At 37.1% G+C, this 23,608-nt stretch overlaps 3 protein-coding genes and 1 long non-coding RNA gene across 7 annotated transcripts in view; 2 read left to right on the forward strand and 2 right to left on the reverse strand.

Moving 5' to 3' along the window:
* The window catches only part of rph3ab (rabphilin 3A homolog (mouse), b), a 48,482-nt gene extending 45,324 nt beyond the window's left edge, over window positions 1-3,158 (reverse strand). For 2 of the 3 annotated variants that reach the window (XM_087262430.2, XM_087262429.2), the window contains exon 1: window positions 2,181-2,666. In XM_087262430.2, coding sequence (XP_087118556.1) covers window positions 2,181-2,202 — 22 coding nt within the window. In that variant the 5' untranslated portion in view covers window positions 2,203-2,666. Of the gene's footprint in view, window positions 1-2,180; window positions 2,667-2,886 lie in introns of those variants that run through there. The other variant, XM_087262433.1, reaches the window with a different exon arrangement.
* LOC101885160 (group 3 secretory phospholipase A2) lies at window positions 1,911-13,457 on the forward strand. The gene is made up of 4 exons (XM_087262436.1): window positions 1,911-2,609; window positions 7,829-7,961; window positions 9,548-9,682; window positions 12,849-13,457. The coding sequence occupies exons 1-4, from the start codon at window positions 2,090-2,092 to the stop codon at window positions 13,450-13,452; spliced, it is 1,392 nt and encodes a 463-aa protein (XP_087118562.1). The 5' UTR covers window positions 1,911-2,089; the 3' UTR covers window positions 13,453-13,457.
* Window positions 6,488-21,500, reverse strand: LOC141375213 (uncharacterized). Its single transcript, XR_015496622.1, has 3 exons — window positions 20,582-21,500; window positions 16,417-16,550; window positions 6,488-8,068 (listed from the first exon to the last, which is right to left on the reverse strand). It is a non-coding gene; the product is annotated as an uncharacterized LOC141375213 (long non-coding RNA).
* Window positions 20,873-23,608, forward strand: part of hectd4 (HECT domain containing E3 ubiquitin protein ligase 4) — a 110,773-nt gene continuing 108,037 nt past the window's right edge. For both annotated transcript variants that reach the window (XM_087262271.1, XM_087262272.1), the window contains exon 1: window positions 20,873-21,201. In XM_087262271.1, the coding sequence (XP_087118397.1) occupies window positions 21,055-21,201 (147 nt within the window). In that variant the 5' untranslated portion in view covers window positions 20,873-21,054. The remainder of the gene's footprint in view (window positions 21,202-23,608) is intronic.

Consider the following 23,608-nt stretch of genomic DNA (forward strand, 5'->3'; position numbering starts at 1 on the left):
AAAAGCTGTCACCTCCTGAGTTTAATGATGTGTCTGTTAATGCCTGCCTACAAATCATCACTGCTACACTCCTCTTCTCTTTTAGATGGTCATCATAGCAAAGCATCACTCATATTTAATCATATAGTGACCACATTAAAGCAGGATGGCCAAACATACTGACCAAAGAACCATGCATATTCATTCATCCATTTTCCTTCGGCTTAGTCTCTTTATTCATCAGGGGTCACCACAGCTGCACCATAGCATATGTTTTATGCAGCGGATTACTTTCCAGCTGCAACCCAGTACTGGGAAACACCCATACACACTCATTCATACACACACTCGTACACCACGGCCAGTTTAGTTTATTCAATTCCCCTATAGCGCATGTGTTTGGACTGTGGGGGAAACCGGAGCACCCGGAGGAAACCCACGTGCAAACTCTACACATAAATGCCAACTGACCCAGTAGGGATTCGAATCAGCGACCTTCTTGCTGTGAGGCGACAGAGCTAACCACTGAGCAACTGTGCTGCCCGTTTTGTGTTGCAGTATATGCAAAATATAATAGGGGCAAAATGTAATGTGACAACAAAAAGCTTTTTTAGTAAAAAAAATATTTATTATTAATTTATATTATTTACTCACCATCATGCCGTTGCAATCTTGTACATATTTTAACATTTTCCTTTCAAAAGTCTCACAAAAATAATGTACAGTAAATGAAAAATGACAACAAAAAGCTATTTTAGTGAAAAAAAACATGAGCTGTTTACTTTAAAAAGTGAGTAAACCTTTTGCCTTACAATTAATTAACTGAAATATGTGTATAATTATAAGACTTAAGCCAAATTATCAGTTCCAAGTTAACTCACCCTGCTGAAAAATCCAGCTTAAACCAGCCTAAGCTGGTTGGCTGGTTTTAGCTGGTCGACCAGGCTGGTTTTAGAGGGGTTTTGGCCACTTCCAGGCTGGTTTCCAGCCATTTCCAGCCTGGACTTAGTTGGTCAGGCTGGGAGATGACCAGCTAAAACCAGCTTGACCAGCCAAGCCAAGCTGGGAATCCAGCCAAAACCAGCAATTTCCAGCTTAAACCAGGCTGGTCAAGCTGGTTTTAGCAGGATTTGGCTGGTCATTTTCCAGCCTGACCAGCTAAGACCAGGCTGGAAACCAGTCTGGAAGTGGCCAAAACCCTTCTAAAACCAGCCTGGTCGACCAGCTAAAACCAGCCAACCAGCCTAGACTGGTTTAAGCTGCATTTTTCAGCAGGGATCACTGTTTAAAGTAAAATAAAATTGTTTATTTTATTAAACATACAAACAAACAAAAATAGTATCTTCATTAAATGTGAGGTTTTATAGTTTCATTTGCTCATTTAATGATTGAAAGATGTAATCAAAGTCCACATGAAAACAAAACGGTGTTTTTGAACCAATAAATTAGCCAACTATATTATTACATTACTATTTACAACACTGTTAATGAATGCGAATTGAAAACTGTAAAAGGCACTGTATGGGGTAGCCTAATACGTTAATATTTCAGTTGTTGTATTACCATTGCGACTATAGAATAACCACAACATTTTAATATAAGTACGCCTGTTTTACTATGGCTCAAAAGCACTGTAGTATTGCCTATAACTTGGTTCATGTGACGGATGTCAGATTTCGGCTTAATTTCTGCCTTGAAACAGCCAATTATGTGTCAGTAATACATTTAGTAGGCCTGATGTTGCATTTGAAGAACTATATTAAAGAACTGAAGCAATACAGTCATTTTAAACGGCTAAAACATTTGCGTTAATCTCTGATATTGTCACTGAATAGCAGCGGAGTTTGTATGATTCCAGTCACGTGACTCCTGTCATTTCAGCTTCACATCATTTACAAGTTTTAACCTGTTGCAAACCCAAATTTTACTTCGACATCTGTGAACAGGCAGTCAAGAAACACTAAATTCACTTTCATCCGACAGATTCATTCCTCATTTTTTCGACTGAAACCGACTGATGGTGTTTTAGGCTAGCTGCGCAAAACTTAGCTTTTGCTAGTTTGATACAACAGCACTCAATGTCAAGCGTTTAGCTAATAATACTCTCATTATGTCACTACAAGATGCAGGATTACGTAGTCTCATTTTAATATTTAATTTAGTTGTTTTCAGCTGTTGCGATGCGTCAACATTCAACAAACCTGCTCCATTCTGTCTCCTCATGAAGACAGAAAACAGCAGTTCTCAGGTCAGTTTTCTCATCCGCTCACAGGACGCTTCTCTTCTGTTCTACTGGAGTAAATGGACCCCAGATCAGCGTGTTAAGGAGTGTTTCATCAGTCGGGATGTGTCGCAGATCCAGCGTTATTTGTCTTTCTGTCATGAAGAGCGCATTATTTGGGACAGTGACGGAAAGTTCAGCCGCTATAATTTAACCGCGCTCCTGGAAGATGACGGACTTTGTCAAATCAACTTAAATATTAACAGTAGTTTAACTTTGCGTGAAGAAAACGCAAAGCAAAACCAGCAGATGGACTCAAGAGTGAAAATCCGCAGTAAACGCGCTTGGGTTTTACCAGGGACTCTGTGGTGTGGACGTGGAACCAACGCCAATGACTACGAGCAGCTGGGTAAGTTTTCAGTTCATTGCATGCGTATTTACAATAGACCTTTTTCACAGCGGAATTGAACACCGGAAGCGCCCTTCGAAGCAGTGTATCGATATTTCCGGGTTCGCTAGTCGCGGAGACATGACAGCCTCGGGACAGCGGATGACTTTCTCACGGTCAACTTTGCCATAATTTGGACAGGAAGATGTTGTTCGGTGAATGTGTAAAACTGCCTTAATAAAACAGCTTTTAAAAGATGATACCGATTTGCAGAATATGTGCAGAAAACGTGTCTTACCGTTTGCAACATCAGGTTCCAGTAAGGTGCACAGCCAACAACATAAGATCTGCCCATTCAAGCCATTCGTAAGCTAGATTAACCTGACTATTTAACATCCAGCAGGATGAGTTTAATGTCAGTAGTCCCGTCTGTAAACTGTGCTATCCCCCTCCTTCCTTTTTATTCAGAGTCAGATATAGTGAATGGCGAGGTAAGTTAGCTATACAGGCGAGTTGCTATCGGTTAATACATTACAGGTTGTTTAATGCTCGTGAGGTTTTCTCAAGTCTGGAAACACGTTAGCTCCTACTCGTGGATAATATTAATTTTTATTATTTATTTAAAGAACAGCAAATAACATTTTACAATACAAAAATGTACATACCAGGAGGTAATTATGAATAAAATACAAATAATCAAAATGTAATATAACATATGTAATAATGAAATACATTGTAGAGTTCACACATTTTAAAGTGGGTCGAGTTTCTTGTTTAGAGAGTTGATCCTGGTATTATACAAGCATATTTCAGTCATCAATACCTTAAAATCTGGTTTCATATTAGTAAATTTACATTTATGAATGTACAATTTTGTTAACAACATAAGCAAATTAAATAAATAAAACTATTTTCCTCTAGATTAGGATAATCAAGTAAAGCCCAAATGTACATTTATCCATAATGAAAGAGGTTTTGAACACAAAAGAATCGTTATTAATACATTTTGCAACTCACCCCATAAGCTGACTATGTACAATACCAAAATAAGTGTAAAACTGTCTCCTCATATTCGTTACAAAAATACAATTTACATCAATCCCACTTTTAAATTTTTGCAAACAATGTTTTGCTGGATAAAACTTGTGGATGAGTTTATAGGACATTTCTTTAATTCTATTTCTAACATGATATTTCTGTGGTAACAGCCACACTTTTCTTCAATTCACCCTTTAATAAAGACATATAATAAAATTGAATATAAGGTACAGTAATGATTTCTTTTTGGAAAAGAGTATGAATAGCTCTATCATTACTCTTGGTATTTAGTAAAACAAAATTTGCCGACATAAGATTTAGTAATATCAAAAGACAATGCATCAGAAGGATGGTCTTATTAATACCTCTAAATAACATGAATGAATAACATGTCTCTGCAGGAATTGAACCAATAACAGTTGAAAACTTTCTGGGTTATTGAGATTTTGTAATAAAGGACTTCATTGTAAGAAAAGTATACCATCTTTATTATATAACTGACAAAACAAACAATTTTGCTGTCAAACCAATTAAAAAAAGAGATTTGCATTTGTATGAACTGTCTATTATTCCAAAATAACAACAATGTAGGAATAAATCATGCTTATAGATTAATGACCATGATGAGCACTTGTTTGTGGAAGGCAGATAGCTTAACTGGAGTTTTGTCTATATTATAATTACTCATCAAAATAAACCATAGACCACCGGTCTTTAATAAAACATGATAATCTCCGCTTTGAAGTGCATACAGCATACGAGCGTACTCCCGCATATAACTTGAAACGGCATTCAACCCCCTTTAATATTGTCATCCATGCTTTTCCCTGTCCTTCGTCTTTCGGGAGATCGTGGTCATTAAAGTAAGAGTGTCGTTTTTGAGTTGGAGCAGCTGGGAACGCAGCAATCACAGCGATGAGATGACCCTGCCATTCTTTCTTGCTCCGTCGCATTGAAACCGGATGTTGTGGTACACTGCTTCGCTTACCGGAACCAGGAAGTGTGAAAAAGGCCTATTAAGTGTATACGTAAAGTCAGGTCCGTAGGCAGCCTGGTGAAAGGGTGGAAAAAAAGTGGACCTTTTTGCAGTAATACAGTTGAAGTCAGAATTATTCGCCCCATGTTTATTTTCCCCCCAATTTCTGTTTAAAGGAGAGAAGATTCTCAACCATTTCTAATCATAACATTTTTAATAACTCATTTCTAATAACTAATTAAATTTATTCTTTGTCATGATGACAGTAAATAATATTTGACTAGATATTTTTCAAAACACTTCTATATAGAAAAATCCAGCTTAAACCAGCCTAGGATGGTTGGCTGGTTTCAAAGGGGTTTTGGCCACTTCCAGGCAGGTTTCCAGCCATTTCCAGCCTGGTCTTAGCTTTACTGGCTGGGAGATGACCAGCTAAAACCAGCTTGACCAGCCTTGCAAGGCTGGGAGCCCAGCCAAAACCAGCTATGTCCAGCTTAAACCAGGATAGTCAAGCTGGTTTTAGATGGTTTTAGCTTTTCACTTTCCAGCCTGACTTAAGACCAGGCTGGAAATGGCTGGAAACCAGCCTGGAAGTGGCCAAAACCCCTGTAAAACCAGGCTGGTTGACCAGCTAAAACCAGCCAACCATCCTAGGCTGGTTTAAGCTGGATTTATTAGCAGGGACATCAATTGAATATTAAGTAAAGATCAATGATCATGCTGCTTTAAGAAATTTTGTACTGCAAATATATGCAGTTGAGGGCAAAATTATTCACCCTTCTATGAAATATTTATTCTTTATCAAATATTTTTCAATTGATCTATAATGGAGCAAGTACCTTTTCATCAGTATTTCTGATCATATGCCCCTCTTTAAGCAATATTTGTTTTGGATAGTCTACAGAACCACTGTTATACAGTGACTTGCCTAATTACCCTAACTTTACCCTAATTACCCTAACTTTACCCTAATTACCCTAACTTTACCCTAATTAATGTCTTGAAAATGTCTAGTCTAATATTATGTGCTGTCATCATGGCAAAGATAAAATAAATCAGTTAATAGAAATGAGTTATTAAAACGATTATGTTTAGAAATGTGATGCAAAAAAATTTCTCAGTTAAACAGAAATTGGGAAAATAAAAGCATTCAAATTGATCAGGACTTCAACTGTATGTTGTAGCTGTCTATATTTGGCCTGTCGTTTGGACTGACGTGCTCTGTAATCATACTGATTTACTGTCACACAGCAGAGCTAATATTAACAGTAATGATCAGGTTCTGCTGTATGGACCTCCCACATGTTTTCCTGAACATGCCGTGCACTCACAGATATTCAACACGCCCATTTATGCAAGCACACATTGGCAGGAAAATCACTTTTTGATTTGTTACTGCTGAAAGGTGCAGCCATAGTGGGCAAAAAGAGGATCACTGTCACACGCTTATCAATGTATGAAGCACCACAAAGAGTTTTATGTTGGATCTGTATCTAGTAGTTATTCCACATCTCTTCTGAAAAAGCAGCTTAAACCAGCCTAGGCTGGTTGGCTGGTTTTAGCTGGTCGACCAGGCTGGTTTTAGAGGGGTTTTGGCCACTTCCAGGCTGGTTTCCAGCCATTTCCAGCCTGGTCTTAGCTGGTCAGGCTGGGAGATGACCAGCTAAAGCCAGCTTTACCAGCCTAGCTAGGCTGGAAGCCCAGCCAAAACCAGCTATGTCCAGCTTAAACCAGGCTGTCAAGCTGGTTTTAGCTAGCTGGTCATTTTCCAGCCTGACCAACTAAAACCAGACTGATAATGGCTGGAAACCAGCCTGGAAATGACCAAAACTCCACTAAAACCATAAAAGCAGCCCCACGTATGGCCGCGTTTTTTTTTTTTTTTATCGAGCAAACGCTACGGGGCGGTGTGGCGCCGCTTCACTCCTCCTTTTCGCGCTCGCCGGCTGACGGCTCGCCTCAGTGTGAAGGGCTTTCCCGCCTCAACCAGTTTGTCCGCTTAGCTCGCAGCATTACGTGGCGGAGCGGAGGCCCGGAGAGAGGTTGAGCCGGCCACGGCGATGTCCGGGGAAGAACGGTTCCAGAAATCAGGTAAGATGAAAAACAGAATCCAAAAATATAAAAGTGAATGAGTTTGCGACAGGGCAAGATCTGAAAACGTGGTCAAAATCGGACGAGGGCTTTTGCTTTTTTTTCTGGACGGCTTTTGCAAATCGTCGCTTGGGTTTAGGGAAGGTGGAGGAAGAGGAGGAGGGTGGCTGGGTCGCCCGATTGGCCGCCCGGTCAATCATTCAGTCGTTCAGCCAGTCAGTCGGACGGACGGACGGCCGCTCTACAGCGGGCTCCGGCGGCTTTTCACGCGAGGACAGCGCGGGCGCGAATGGCGCGAGCTCCCGAGAGGCATCCGAGACGCGAAAAAGCTCGCACAGCGGCCTCTTGCGAATTCGTGAAAACAAAAACTGCTTGATTACGTACCTCCCGGGTTTTTGTTTTTGTTTACATCCCTCAAAACTCTATATAGTTAAAGACTAAATGATAACGAAGTGTGGTCAAAAACCTGAGTTATATCCTAATACACATGCTGTGCCCGATATGGTCTGAAACCTGACAGGTGGACAAATCTAAGCTTGTTTTTAATAAAACAAATATGAATATGGATATGATAAATAATACTGCTTATAATAATAACATTATACAAAAGCAAATTGTTATGAATAAACTGAAAAAGCCTCCCGAGATGAAGAAGACATGAAGGCAGTGGTTTTTATATTTATGTAGGCTAGAAAATAATATGTTTTGTAATATTTTAATCCTTTATATTTATATCCTATATATATCCTTAATGTTTTAATTCTTTTTCATTTGTAAAGATAGTTGCGTATTGCTCTACATCTTGTGTGTATTAAGCAGTGTGTAAGCGAGGCGCACAACTAATGTCTGTCCAAACAGCTTGAAAAGTAGATTTTTCACCATGGGTGCCCTTTACACTACTAAAATGTCAGTGAAAGTCACTTTGTTAAACTGTCGAGTTGAATATTCAGCAGCTAAAGTCGACAGAGCAGAGATCAACCTCCCATAATGCAATTCACAACCATAAATAAACGGAACCATGCACACAACCTGTTAATTAACAGATCTTTTTACAGTGCAGGTTTGCTATGTTACAAGCTAACAAGGGTTTAAAGCTGTAATAAATAATCAGGGTGTCGTCTCATGTGCACTGCAGGTATGTTTGAGCACGCAGACCGATGCTGCAGAGAGCATGATCACTGTGAACACATCATACGCTCCTTCTCGGTTAACTTTGGCGTCTTCAATCCCACTTTCTTCACGGTTTCCCACTGCGACTGTGACCACAGGTGAGTTACTCCTCTACATTCCTCAGATACAGAGGCATTTCAGGTCCTCGGGGGAGACTCTTTACAGCCATAACTCATGCTTTCTGTTCCTTCACCTGCGACGGCTCCTGCAAACATTATACAAGACACCGTCATGTTGTAGGAACGCAGAATATATGAGCAATTAAAAAAGTTAAACTACATAGTCATTTCTAGACTTGGTGGCTTAGTGGTTAGCACTGTTGCTTCACAGCAAGAAGGTCGCTGGTTTCAGTTCAGGCTGGACGAGTTGGCATTTCTATATGGAGTTTGCATGTTCTCCCCGTGTTGGTGTGGGTTTCCTCCGGGTGCTCCAGTTTTCCCCCACAGTCCAAACACATGTGCGATAGGGGAACTGATGAACTATATTGTCCGTATCGTATGAGTGTGTGTGAATGTAAGAGTGTATGGGTGTTTCCCAGTACTGGGTTGCGGCTGGAAGGGCATCCACTTTGTAAAACAGTTGGCGGTTCATTCTGCCGTTATGACCTCTGATGAATAAAGCCGAAGGAAAATGAATGAATGAATGAAATTAAAGGTTGGTCCAATGCAATACACTTTGTTCTAAGGTTAAAAACGATAACTAAAGCAAAAATATAAATGTGTAGTGTCTCTATATTAAACAATATTTTGTCTTTGTGTGAACGTAACTTTTTTCTTTACCACAATAAATATTTTTGATTTAGATTAAATTAAATTTGATAGTTGAATCCAAAGTTAAATTATACTTTAAAAAAAAAGCTATCTCTAACAAATTTGGTTCAGTGTCATTTTGTTCGGTGTGTGTGTGTGTGTGTGTGTGTGTGTGTCTTAATTCCTCATTTCATCCGAACGTTGACTAACAGTGTGTGTTTCAAGAGTTGACACTTAGCTGATGATTGATTATAAAAGCTTGTTTGGCATGCTGTCCCGGGAGAGAGCCCTGAGCTCATGAGATCCTCGAGCCCGGGCTTCCCTCCTGTTGCAAAGCGGGAGGGGAGTTTGAGCTCTGTTTGATCTCGAGAACTCCCCTGCTGTAGTAAACGATGCCCATTAAGTGATTGCTCTTGGAGATAACTACATACTAGAAGCATGTCTATGGTGCCGATTTGGATTAGTCAATTAACTTTGCATGTTTTTGGATGGTGGGAGGAAACCGGGTAACCCGGGGGAAACCCACATGAGCACGGGGAGAAAGTGCAAACACAGAAATGTCTGCTGGTTTGGTTAAGCCTGGAACCAGAGACATTCTTGCTGTGAGGCAACAGTGCTACGCATTGGGCCACCGTGTCACCCATCTAAGAAGAAGGAGGAGTAGGGGTGGTAGGGGGGACTCTTCAAAACGAAGATAGCAGTGGAATGAAACCCAGGGTATTTATAGTAGTTTAGGAGTCGTCTGATTGGAGCATAGTGAATTGGATAATGCGGATCCAGCCGCTAGCAATCATAAGCACATGATCCTCTCAAAATTAGTTTATACATAAACTTCACTTAGTGGAAGCTTTAGCTCATTCTGATGCACAAAATTGTAAATGTTATCACTATATTGCATATCAAATGGATTTCTTTCTCTTATCTTTGGCTTGTAGATTTAAGCAATGCCTTCTGGGTGGCAACGACACCATCTCCAACATGGTGGGCTACAGCTTCTTTAATGTGCTAAAAATCCGCTGCTTCGAGTTCATCCAGAGGAGGCAGTGCACACAGTACAACTGGCTTGGATTGTGAGTGAAATGAGGATTCAGCTCTATTTATTTACATTCTTACAAGACTTTTGACTTGGCCTCGGTTTACACCAGGAACTAACATCCATTTGTCATGGGACAGAAAACGTATGACATTAAATGTTGGTGTGGACACTTCCACAAGTAGTAGGTTTTTGTCATAGTGTAAACACCCATGTAGTCAAATGCATGCGGTCCATTCTTTTACACTTATATGTGACCCTGTTAACAACAAAACTAGATATAAGGGTTCATTTTTGGAAATGGAGATTTACTCATCATCTTAAAGATGAACAAATAAACTTTCCATTAATGTAGTGTTTGTTGGGACAGGACAATAGTTGTGCAAGATAAAAGTATTAGAAAATCTGGAATCAAAATTATAGGTGGGCATAGATTAATTTTTTAATCTACATTAATCTAACTGTAATCTTGGAATTATTCTACATTAATCTAGATTAAAATGGCTCATTTGAATTCTGCCAAAGGCATTCAGAATATGTGTGCTACCCAAATAATGACTAATGGGGTTTCTCAAGCCAGGTGGCGCATTAGACCAGGGGCTCATCTCCTGTTTCTAAAATGCATCACAAACTGCTTGAGAAACTGTTCGAATGTGATAATCGGTGATGAAAATTAATGATGTTCAATAAGATGTGTTTACACCCTAGTTCAAGGTATAAATAGGACCATAATGTTTACATTAAGCTCAATTATCATTATTATCTCTCTGTTATAACCAAATGACTTAAATCATTTGCACAATGGCAATAATAGAGCATACTTATAACCATGGACCAATGTCTCTCTGCTGTAATAACATTGTGCCACAGGTGAGAGTAAGTTAACCCTATGCATATATATATATATATATATATATATATATATATATATATATATATATATATATATATATATATATATATATATATATATATATTTACATATATATTTATTTATTTTTTGTACTGCAATTTAAGACTTAACTATATATATGTGTGTGTGTGTATATATGTATGTAATATATATATATATATATATATATATATATATATATATATATATATATATATATATATATATATATATATATATATATATGGAGTCAAGTCTCAAATTGCAGTACAAAAAATAAAACAAGACAAGTTGAGGCTGTGGCTCTGCTCACCTCCAGCAACTCATGTTGAGTCCTGCGAAGAAAGTCACTTTCAGAGAGAGCAGCACACAGAGCTCACTTTACCCATGTATTTAGTCAATTATATACATCTGTCTGGAATGATCTGGAAATGTATACCTTTTTCAATGCTCTATTTGCTTTTTTAAACTATGGAGTAAAGGGCAGATCAGGACATGCATTGTGTGAACTTTTCAGAAACACTGCTGAATCATTTTCGGCAAATTTGCAGGATGAGAAACTAAACATTATCGAAAAAAATATTCATTTTTAAACAATAAAAGTGAACTGCAGCCTTTTTGTACTTTGACATGTGTTTTTTTTTTTAGCTAAAATTATGCATATCATTCATTTTTTGCTATGTTCCAGTAGCTTATAAAAATAATAAAATACATTTTTTAATAATAAACCAACGCAAAACTAAAATTTGAGGGTATTTATCAGTTTAGCTGTAACAAATTTCAGTCATTTTTCAGGTTGGTCTAATCTAAAGGAAGTTTATGCATTGATCTAAGGTTTAAAATAGACAGTTTTGTACTTTTTACTGAAGTAATTCTGCAGATTTGAGCTCAACCACCTCCAAATCACACCTGGTTAATAGTCTCTAGTAGTCTTGAACACCTCCATTAGTTGGATCAGCTGTTTGATTAAGGATGGAGCAAAACTGCAGAGCTGCGGCCCTCCAGGAATTGAGTTTGAGACCCATGCTTTAGATTCTTTAAATTAAACAACATTTTTATTTTGTGTGAATGTACTTTTTTTTGACCACATTAAATGTTTTAAATTTAAATAAAAATGTATAGTTTAAAGCTTTGAGGAAAAACTACAAAATTTACCTCAAAAAAATTACCGTGATTTTTTAAAGTCAGTTCAAAGTGTCATCATTGTGGATACATACCCAGGTCTACATCTCTGGAGACAGCAAAATACGTAGCCTTAGGTACGTCTGCTCACAGTTTTTGTTTTTTGTAAATCCACCAGGGGTCGCTGTGTACACTTTTTGATGATTTTAAATTTCTCTTGCACGTCCTCTTCTCGCATAAATCCACCAGAGGGTGCAATATACACTTCACCCGACCAGGCCAGCTTTCTGTCGACTGACTTACTGACTGTGTTTACATGGACACCAATAATTCGATTTTAATGCGATTAGGATAATACCCTGATTACGAGTTAACCATGTAAACAGCGATTTTTTAAATTAATTTAATCAGATTAAGGTCATAATCGAACTAAAGAGAAATCAAATTAAGACATGTGAAGTATGCCGATTTTAGCGGCATTATTGAAGTGCAGTACAGACATGTAAACACCTTAATCAAACTATTACCGTCACGTAGGACTTTTCACTGCGTTTTGTGACAGGATATTCCACACAGGATCATGAAAGTAACACTCAAAAAGCAGCTCATGTAAACACCTTAGTCTTATTATTCTCTTAATTAGATTAAAGCAAATAATTTGATTCCTTATGTCCATGTAAACGTAGTCACTGACTGACTGACTGACTGACCCACCTGCCCCCTACCCTAAGCCCAACCCATAGTGTTTTCAAAAGCAATCCGAAAAAGACAATGTGGTGGAAATGTGTCATGCGATTTCACCACATTTTCAGCCTGTTGTTCATTTGTTTTATGTATTTATTTATTATTTTCTTTTTGTTTTACCTGGTTTCTGGAACCAATCTTTGCCGGACTCAACCCTCATCATTGCAGTCAACTCTGTAGGTCTGCCAATGTACGCGGCAAGCCACTGGGCAAACTGGTAACACCAGAAAACCCATCCAAATGGAGGTAAACGGTCAGCTGGTAGCGATAAAATGAACCCGTCTGCAAGTCCCGTTAATTTTAAAGACAAAATGCAGCCAGATGTACCACTGGGTGCATAATTCATGCTCTACAGAAATGTAGACAAGGGTACGGATCCACATTGAGCCTGTGAGAGTATTTTATTCTGTGTATAACTAAGACCTTCATCATATCTCTCCTGCAGGTGCACCATGGTAAAACTAGCACCAGTGGCAATAATGAAAGACTCAACACCGTACAACTCCACCAATCAGACAAATGAAACCAGCGCCACCTTTGACCTTTCCTGCAATAAAGTGCCAATCAAACTGACACACAGCGGAGAACCCAAAACCTCCAAAAGGGAGCGAAGTAGACTGAGGAAAAAACAGAAAATATGCTATAAGAAAGAGAAGAAGTTTCAGAGTCAAAATCAGGTGAATCAGTTTAAGGAACTGAAGAATCTGCACAGAAACAAGCATAAAAAAGGAAGAAATCGTGTCCAGCTAAACTCCCTGTCCACCTTTACTCTCGCTCCACAGAGGAAAACACCTAAAAAGATGAACATGAGAAGGCAAAAGTTAAAAATGGAAACGACTGTTCAGAAAACACCGAAAGCCTCTGGTTCTGCATTAACCTCAGAGAAAACAAAGAGCACGATTAGTCAGTCAAAACAAATGCAGGCGAGTAAATCAGGAGCAAAGACACTTCGAAACAAGAGGAAAAGAGCTGAAAGCAAAATTAAGAAATCCAAGAACCGAGAGGAAAAACATCATCGCAATCAGAAACAAGAACATAATAAAATATAAACGAATTCTGTGTCATCTTTCAGAAACAATAATGAATGAAGAGATCTATGAAACATATAAACAATACAATATAAGTGTTGTTATTCATTCATTTTCTTTTTGGCTTAGTCCCTTTATTAATCAGGCGTCGCCACAGCGGAATGAACCGCCAACTTATCCAGCACATTTTACGCAGCGGATGCCCTTCCATCTCTGGGAAACATCCACACACACATTCACACACACACTCGTACTCTACGGACAATTTAGTCTACCCAATTCACCTGTACCGCATGTCTTTGGACTAGGGGAAACCAGAGCACCCGGAGGAAACCCACGCGAACGCAGGGAGAACATACAAACTCCACACAGAAACGCCAACTGACCCCGCTGAGGCTCGAACCAGCGACCTTCTTGCTGTGGGGCGACAGCACTACCTACTGCACCACTGCGTCACCTATATGTGTTGTAATAATTTCATTTCCTTTGGCTACATATCCAGCATATGTTTTACAAAGCAGATGCCCTTCCAGCTGCAACCTAGTTCTGGAAATCACCCATACTCGCTCATTCACGCACATACATTTCGGCCAATTCAGTTCATCAATTCACCTATAGCGCATCTGTTTGGGCTGTGGAAACACCGAAACGCCAATTGACAAAGCCCGAACTCAAACCAGCGACCTTCTTGCTGTAAGGCGACAGTGCTAACCACTGAGCCACCGTGTCACCTGCTGTAATAAAATAAAAATACAAAGTTTTACAAATTACAAATTAAAAAAACTACTACATTATTCTCAGGCGACGCAGTGGCGCAGTAGGTAGTGCTAAAAGCAAGAAGGTCGCTGGTTCGAGCCTCTTCTGGGTCAGTTGGTGTTTCTGTGTGGAGTTTGCATGTTCTCCCTGCGTTCGCGTGGGTTTCCTCCAGGTGCTCTGGTTTCCCCCACAGTCCAAACACATGCGGTACAGGTGAATTGGGTAGACTAAATTGTCCATAGTGTATGAGTGTGTGTGTGGATGTTTCCCAGAGATGGGTTGCGGCTGGAAGGGCAATTCGCTGTGTAAATACGTGAGTTGGCGGGTCATTCCGCAGTGGCGACCCTGGATTAATAAAGGGACTAAGCCGAAAAGAAAATGAATGAATTACATTATTCTTTTTTTCTGCAACACCTCATTGAAATTGAAATGCATTTTCTTTGTATTCCTTAATATGTTCGGTGGCCAAACTCTTATTTTTATGAATATAATTGTTCAATAAAGCCGTTTTGCTTAAAGGAACCAAACTGTATTGTTTATAATGTCTACATTTCTCACTGAGAAATGCCTAAAAATATTTTCAGCACTTTCAAAGAGGCTGTTCTCGTTTATGATGTAAAAGGCACATATAAATAAAAATGGATATATTATCTATTATTATTATTATTATTATTGTTAATATTATTATTATATTAGGCACATATAAATAAAAATGGATATATTATCATCTATTATTATTATATTAGGCACATATAAATAAAAATGGATATATTATCATCTATTATTATTATTATTATTATTATATTAGGCACATATAAATAAAAAATGGATATATTATTATCTATTATTATTATTATTATTATTATTATTATTATTATATTAGGCACATATAAATAAAAATGGATATGTTATCATCTATTATTATTGTTATTATTATTATTATATTAGGCACATATAAATAAAAATGGATATGTTATCATCTATTATTATTGTTATTATTATTATTATTATTATATTAGGCACATATAAATAAAAATGGATATGTTATCATCTATTATTATTGTTATTATCATTATTATTATATTAGGCACATATAAATAAAAAATGGATATATTATTATCTATTATTATTATTATTATTATTATTATTATTATATTAGGCACTTATTATGCCCCTTTTTACAAGATGTTAACCTAAGCTGCGTTCCAAATACTTATGCACTATTCTATGCCCTTTTGTAGTATAAATAGTGTAAGTAGTGTGTTCACACTGAAAACTCTAATAATAATAAGTGCACTTTAATTACCCGGATAATGCACTCATTCTGCCGGTAAAATGAAGTGTGTAATGATGGACACTTCACGCACTCAACAACCACAGGTTTGCTTACATAGAGGAAGAGGCGGAGCTATCGGGCGCACATGTTGGATTATTTATTGTGGATGGTGAAAGCAAAATTCTCCTACGAGAGTGGTTATAGCACTTCCTGATGGTGAATGCAGTTATACTCACCAATATACTCAGGTATTATTTAATAATTCGGTCGTTTATTTCACTGATTTGGCGACCGTCAAACGTCATCAGGGAAACGGGTTGAATTTCCGCTTAGTAAAAAAACATTAGTGTTCCATTTGGGATGACACTACATACATGTACTATCCTGTTGAGTGTGTAAGTGCATAAGTACATAGTGCATGAGTGCATAGTGTGCCATTTGGGACGCAGCTCAAGTCTCTGATGTTCCTAGTGTGTGTGTGTGTGTGTGAAGTTTCAGATAATGTTTAACTCTCTGAAACTGCCCCTTTTAGGCTTTGATCGTAATTGTGGCGTTTGCCGTCTGTCGCTTTAAATTCAAATGAGATTGCGCACTTTTCAAAAGAGGGCGGAGCTACTAATGCAGGTGTGTCAGCATAGTGGCAGACTCAAAACAGGACTAATGTTATCTGTGTGAATATATGAAGTGTCTCAGAATGTGTCAGTGTATGGAAACTCCTGTCGCTGGTCATCTAAATAATCCAACACAATCTCATGGCAATTCGTAACTTTTTAATGTAGTGACGAATTTGTACAATCTAATTCGTACATTTTAGTATGATTTGCTCATCCCCCAGTGACGGTTGGGTTTAGGGGTGGGGTTAGGTGCCACGCCTCCTTTTTAAAATCATACAATTTCGTACAACTGAACTTGTACGAATTAGCCACTAAACTGGCAAAACGTAAAATACTTACGTTTCCTCGTGAGATCAGGCTGAAATAATCCGGTTAGTCGCTGACATAATCTTCAGCAGCTCAAAACTCTAACGGCTGCTTCTCACTCAGGGCTGTTTATGCTAATGAGGAAGAGTGGGCGGGGCTTTCCCCCTCTGATGACACATACAAAGAGAGAATGTCAATCAGTGTTTCTGACTGTTTTCATCATGTCTGATTAAAAAAAACTTCAACAAGTTCATGTTTAACATTAGAGGCTGGTTATATTCACACACTGCTGACACACAACTGTGTTTAAACCTCTTATAAAAGTGGTTAAGTTTAAGTTGATGTAGTTTTCATGTCTGTGCTGCAGTGTGGCTGGCAGTTAAGGGGTTAACAGACGCTCATAAAACAAGCCAGACAGTTCTCCTAAAGGTCCAATCCAGGTAACATTTAACACCCTTGAAGCAATTCCCTTCTGTGTTAGCATTGGATACTTGTGATATGCTGTCTGACAGATATTTGGTTTAAACGAGCCCACTACAGGAATAATCCTCGCCTGAGGTGTCAGGATATAAGAGTGTCTGTAATTTACTGTGGTATGCTAGGTATTACTCATAGAGCGGTTCATTTGAAGCGCTTGCCAGATGGGTTTCTGAAGGACAGCAGAACTGTGTTCAGAGATCTGCTTCATTGCTTTACTGCTGGAGAATGAGCTTGTGAAATCTTAAAATCGATCTTTGAAAAACAGGTTTTTTTAAGGTTTAAAGCTTTTAAAGGGTTAGTTCAGTCACAAATATCATTTCTGTCATTCCAATCCCACCCCAAAAAACAAGAGGAATCTTTCAGGTTTATTTGTGTTGTGCTTAGTGTTTGGGGTAAACTTCTAATAGGGAAATTACACTGCCAAAAGTCATTAGTTAACTAAAGTGAGTAAACCAATTGCCTTAAAAGTAACAGGCTGACTTTACAAAGATAATGTAAGTAAACTCATTGTAACTTGGAATTGTTAAGTTGACTTTATAGTTATGCAAATTTTACTCAGATTTTTAAAGTCAACTAATTCTTTTTTACCGTGCCAGATTATTTTAGCACGTCAAATAATAACAAGTTCAAATAAATACAGTAATTATTACATATTACATATTTGGTGCTTTATTGAGTCGATAAAATCTACAATTATAGCTTGTATTGAATTTAGAAGACACACTGGAGTCTGGAAGAGCAGATTTGATTTAATCACTGTCATTTTGCCAGATACAGAAAAGCTGGAAAACAACTAATATAATAAAGGTGTACTGGAAAAAGTGATCAGTTTATTTTTATTGTTTAAGAGTGAATACAATTTGCATAATTAAGTCAACTTAAGAGTTCCAAGTTACAATGAATTTACTTACATTATTTTCGTAAAGTGAACTTGCTTCTTTTAAGGCAATTGGTTTACTCGCTTTAAATAACTAATCACTTTTTACAGTGTATATTAGCAGCCAATGACTCAAAGTATACTGAAAAAAATATGTCTGGCGACAGTTTATATGGGTTGAATTTAAACAAACAAACTAGTAAATTCAGTAATGTTCAACTTAATTTGTTTGTTTAAATTCAGCCCAAATAAATTGCTTACAAACTCTTATAGCTTAAAAAAAAATTGTAATTGCAAGTAATCATCTTTGAATATTTTTTCAGTGCATTATTCACAATTACATAGTGCCAATGTTGTTTTGAAATCATACTTTCATGTGATTAGACTGAATATTTATAGTGGTAACTATAGTATATTACAATACATCACAGTTTACCATAGTAAAACTAAATTATACTACAGTATTTATTACAGTTAGTCAGTTCACTATAGTTAATTCAGTATACTGCAGCATTAGATGTAATGTTTATTGTAGCAAGTGTTGTCAACAATATATGCTGTATAATACACTGTATTATAATATTTACTATAAATTACTATAGTAATTTTTCTTGCGGGTATGTTTGAAACAAACAAACAAAACTGAATATGCTTTGTGTTCATTGCACAACCTAGCATGCATGTAAAAAGTACACCTTGAGGTATACAGATATGTACAGTATGTGCTACACTTAGTGTAGTATTTTGTGGGCTTTACACACACCTCACATGGAGAAATACTATAGTAATTAATAGTAATTGTTTTATCCATACTAGGGTAAAGTACTTGTAATTGTAGTTATGTAAAGTACAGTAATACAGTATAAACAAATGACCACTAGAGTTTTCTACAAAAATATACCCTACCCTATACTACTACAAAACAGAATGGTGTAACATTTATTATTAAAAGTCGTGAATACTATAATACATACAGTATAATACACTTTACTATAGTATATAAAAACACTATATAGTACTTACTACAAACTACTGTACTCTAAAAATATAAACTTCTATCCGAAACATCCAAATTACCTACCTATATGTAAAAATAGCAATAAATATCAATAGCAGTTCATTATAAATGGTTGATTGTGAAATCCAGTGCTGCAGTGGTTCAGCATGGCGCCTGACTGACAGCTGGAGCAGCTTTATAGACTGAATAAATCGCTCGATAAATCCCTCGCAGTCAGCGCACATTCAGTATAAAGCACTTTTCTGTGGTATATTTGAAATAAAGCACTATATTATATTACAATACATACACCACAGTTTACCATAGTGAAACTAAATTATACTACAGTATTTATTACAGTTAGTCAGTTCACTATAGTTAATACAGTATACTGCAGCATTAGATGTAATGTTTATTGTAGCAAGTGTTGTCAACAGTATATGCAGTATAATACACTGTATTATAATATTTACTATAAATTACTATAGTAATTTTTCTTGCTGGTATTCAACAGACAAACAAACAAAACTGAGAATGCTTAATGCTCACTGTACACAACCTAGCATGCATGTAAAAAGTACACCTTGAGGTATACAGATATGTACAGTATGTGCTACACTTAGTGTAGTATTTTGTGGGCTTTACACACCCCACATGGAGAAATACTATAGTAATTAATAGTAATTGTTTTATCCATACTAGGGTAAAGTACTTGTAATTGTAGTTATGCAAAGTACAGTAATACAGTATAAACAAATGACCAATAGAGTTTTCTACAAAAATATACCCCACCCTATACTACTACAAAACAGTATGGTGTAGCATTTATTATTAAAAGCAGTGAATACTATAATACATACAGTATAATACACTTTACTATAGTATATAAAAACACTATATAGTACTTACTATAAACTACTGTACTCTAAAAATATAAACTTCTATCCAAAACATCCAAATTACCTACCTATATGTAAAAATAACAATAAATATCAATAGCAGTTCATTATAAATGGCTGATTGTGAAATCCAGTGCTGCAGTGGTTCAGCATGGCGCCTGACTGACAGCTGGAGCAGCTTTATAGACTGAATAAATCGCTCAATAAATAACTTGCAGTCAGCGCACATTCAGTATAATGCACTTTTCTGTAGTATTTTTGAAATAAAGCACTATGGTATATTACAATACACCACAGTTTACCATAGTAAAACTAAATTATACTACAGTATTTATTACAGTTAGTCAGTTCACTATAGTTAATACAGTATACTGCAGCATTAGATGTAATGTTTATTGTAGCAAGTGTTGTCAACAATATATGCAGTATAATACACTGAATTATAATATTTACTATAAATTACTATAGTAATTTTTCTTGCAGGTATTTAACAGACAAACAAACAGAACTGAGTATGCTTTGTGTTCACTGTACACAACCTAGCATGCATGTAAAAAGTACACCTTGAGGTATAAAGATATGTACAGTATGTGCTACACTTAGTGTAGTATTTTGTGGGCTTTACACACACCCCACATGGAGAAATACTATAGTAATTAATAGTAATTGTTTTATCCATACTAGGGTAAAGTACTTGTAATTGTAGTTATGTAAAGTACAGTAATACAGTATAAACAAATGACCAATAGAGTTTTCTACAAAAATATACCCTTCCCTATACTACTACAAAACAGAATGGTGTAGCATTTATTATTAAAAGTCGTGAATACTATAATACATACAGTATAATACACTTTACTATAGTATATAAAAACACTATATAGTACTTACTACAAACTACTGTACTCTAAAAACATAAACTTATATCCAAAACATCCAAATTACCTAATTATATGTAAAAATAGCAATAAATATCAATAGCAGTTCATTATAAATGGTTGATTGTGAAATCCAGTGCTGCAGTGGTTCAGCATGGCGCCTGACTGACAGCTGGAGCAGCTTTATAGACTGAATAAATCGCTCGATAAATCCCTCGCAGTCAGCGCGATCGCGAATTAGTCACACGCGAATATCAATTCAAGACCTGCGCAATTGTGTCAAGTTTGTAAATAGCGAGGTTTGCGCCTGTGTCACGCCCACCTTTGGGGGAAAAAAAGGAAAAAAACACCACCGGAGAGTGAGTGTGCGTTAAGCCGGAGGCTGGAGGATCGATCTGCCGCGTTTGTGAGGCCTCCGCCCGGGTGTCGAGCATCTGCGCCCCGCTGATGATGCTGGAGCATCTCGAGCTCAAAAACATCCCATTTTACTCTCAATTTGATGTTTGACCACTTTGCCTTTATCCCTCGGAGGAGAAAGAGATGGGCTCAGGTGCTGTGGATTCTTCCCAGTGGCTGTCAGTGAAGGAAGAGACTATTTTCCTTCACGATGGACTAATTCGGGTCACGGACCTGGCTGAGCTGCCCAGCGAAATCGGCGTGTCTGAACAAGCTGAATCCGAGCAGGAGGTTGGCACATACTATGTACATCTTATGTAGATTATATTCTATGTTTCATTTAGGTGTTAACTTAATTAGCTTAACACTGAAAGTTATCAAACTCGGCTCGATACGTTCGGCCAAAACATGCTAGCATGCTAACAGTAATAACCATATTATTAACATGTTGTTGTTTTTCTTAAGCGGTATGTAGCATGTGATTGTTTTAAGTCATTTGTGGTGTTATTCTATTGATGTTAGTTCATGTAAACATGCTAGGAAGCCCGTTATATGAGCAGTGTCAAATGTTATGTTACAAATATAGCGCTAATGTTAGATGTAAACGGCTAAAAGGTTGGCGTTGATGTTTGGGAAGCTTACTAAATCTGCGCTGAGGTTGTTATGGCACATTTTTGATTCATATTTAATGACAGATATAATCTTTGTCGTGTTAGCTTAGCATTGACAGGCAGGCTAACGTTAGTAGGAGGAGTTGTGGCGTGTGGCAGCAGGCAGATATTGACCTGTCTGTAGGACTCATGTTACAATTTAAGGTGGAAATGACCTACGTTCAAAAGCATACGCTTTAATCCAATATAAAAACGTAAAGAGTGTTTACTAAAAACAGCTACTGCTATAAAAACGACATTTAGTTTAGTATTATAATGATTTCCTTCAGCATTTGATGTTAGATGCTATTACAGTAGGCTAAATGCTCAAAGGCAGATCTTGTCTTCGCCACAGAATGTCATTTTATATTATACGTGACTTATTAAATCATAAAATACGAATTGACGTGTTAAAGTGCGATTACAGCCGTTTAGAAACGGCTAAAGGGCGTTGTTAGGCTACTCACTATCTCTTCGTCACAATTCGCAAAATATCCACCCTAAATAGTCTCCGAGATTAGAATTAGTCTGTCCCAAATGAGGTTAGAAACGAGCTTACTAGGGCTAGCAGGATGGTCTACTATCTCTGACGGATTTATTTGGACATATATTATCAAACGAAATATCAGTGTGTGTGTGTGTGTGTGTGTGTGTGTGTGTGTGTCTTATCATATATATTGGAGAAGGTGTGTAATTTGAGACACTAGATGTAACGATACATGAGCACTATGCACTTAACCACAAGGGGTTTCAATCTCTCAGATGACACAGCCCCCCAATTTAGATTATACTCATACAAGAAACCCACATTTTTAAAAAATGTATATGTTTATTTATGTGTGTGTGTGTGTGTTTCATACTTGAAAGTTATATCAGAGTTTGCTTTGTTTATTATATGTTTTATATATGAAGAGTTGATGCAAAATCCTCTAAATGTCATCTGAAATGTTCTCCTAAAATGACCATTTTTTGTCAGCCTCCTATGTTTGTGTTCAGTTATTTCACTTTAAAGGCAATGTAAATAACTTATTCATCACTATAAAAGTAAAATTACTGAGCCTACACAGAGGAGTCGGAGAAAAATCCTAATTTTAGAAGAAAATATCAGATGGCTTTTAGAGGTTTTTGCATCTAAACTCTTCATATAGTGGAACAAAAACTACAAACCACTCCTAATGCAGTGCATATGCATCAGATAATTAACCCCAAACCCTCTTCTCTTACTTTAGATCCATCTGCTTGTTTTTCCTCTTGTTTTTGCCGTCTTGCTGTTGCACTATTTTCCACACAACTGTCATCGTGCACTTCCAGTCTGTTGCATGTCTTTATTTTGATCACATCTTCCTGACCCCCAGATTTCTATCTATCTATCTATCTATCTATCTATCTATCTATCTATCTATCTATCTATCTATCTATCTATCTATCTATCTATCTATCTATCTATCCATCCATCCATCCATCCATCCATCCATCCATCCATCCATCCATCCATCCATCCATCCATCCATCCATCCATCCATCCATCCATCCATCCATCCATCCATCCATCCATCCATCCATTCCCTGCATTTATAGGTTTTTAAAAGGTAAATCTCAAAAGGATGAACTTTTCACTACAGTGAATCTTGCAATCTAAGGTGGACAAACAGATTTGAGATGAGTGTGTAGAACTTACTGGAAAGTAATTGCGATTTTTAGGATGTTTTACTGCCCCTGTTGAAAGTTATTTTGTGAATCAGACTAAATTGGTTGCTTTTGTTGTAGGCTTGTAAGGGGAGGAATGCTATTTTGCAGTGCACTTTACTGAAGGTAATGAGTCAGAGTTTTATTCAGTAACAGTACAAACATCTGACTCATTGCTGTCAGTGATATCTCTTGAAATTAAGCATGTCTCGTGTACTTAAGGTTCTAGAATCCTTAAACGGATAATTCACAACAAAATTAAAATTCGCTGTTAGTCTATTCCTCTCAGATTATCAAATATGTTGAGGACTAATAGCTTTAGCAGAACATTGGACAATAATTTTAGCTGAAACTGTGGTACT

The sequence above is a fragment of the Danio rerio genome, chromosome 7, assembly GCF_052040795.2.
Source record: "Danio rerio strain M-AB ecotype USA chromosome 7, GRCz13ab, whole genome shotgun sequence".
In the NCBI taxonomy this organism is placed as follows: Eukaryota; Metazoa; Chordata; class Actinopteri; order Cypriniformes; family Danionidae; genus Danio; species Danio rerio.

Coding starts and splice junctions, on each gene's coding strand:
- LOC101885160 (XM_087262436.1), top strand. CDS start 2,090: ATGTCACTACAAGATGCAGGATTACGTAGTCTCATTTTAATATTTAAT. Junction 2,610..7,828: donor CAATGACTACGAGCAGCTGG/GTAAGTTTTCAG, acceptor TGTGCACTGCAG/GTATGTTTGAGCACGCAGAC. Junction 7,962..9,547: donor CACTGCGACTGTGACCACAG/GTGAGTTACTCC, acceptor TTTGGCTTGTAG/ATTTAAGCAATGCCTTCTGG.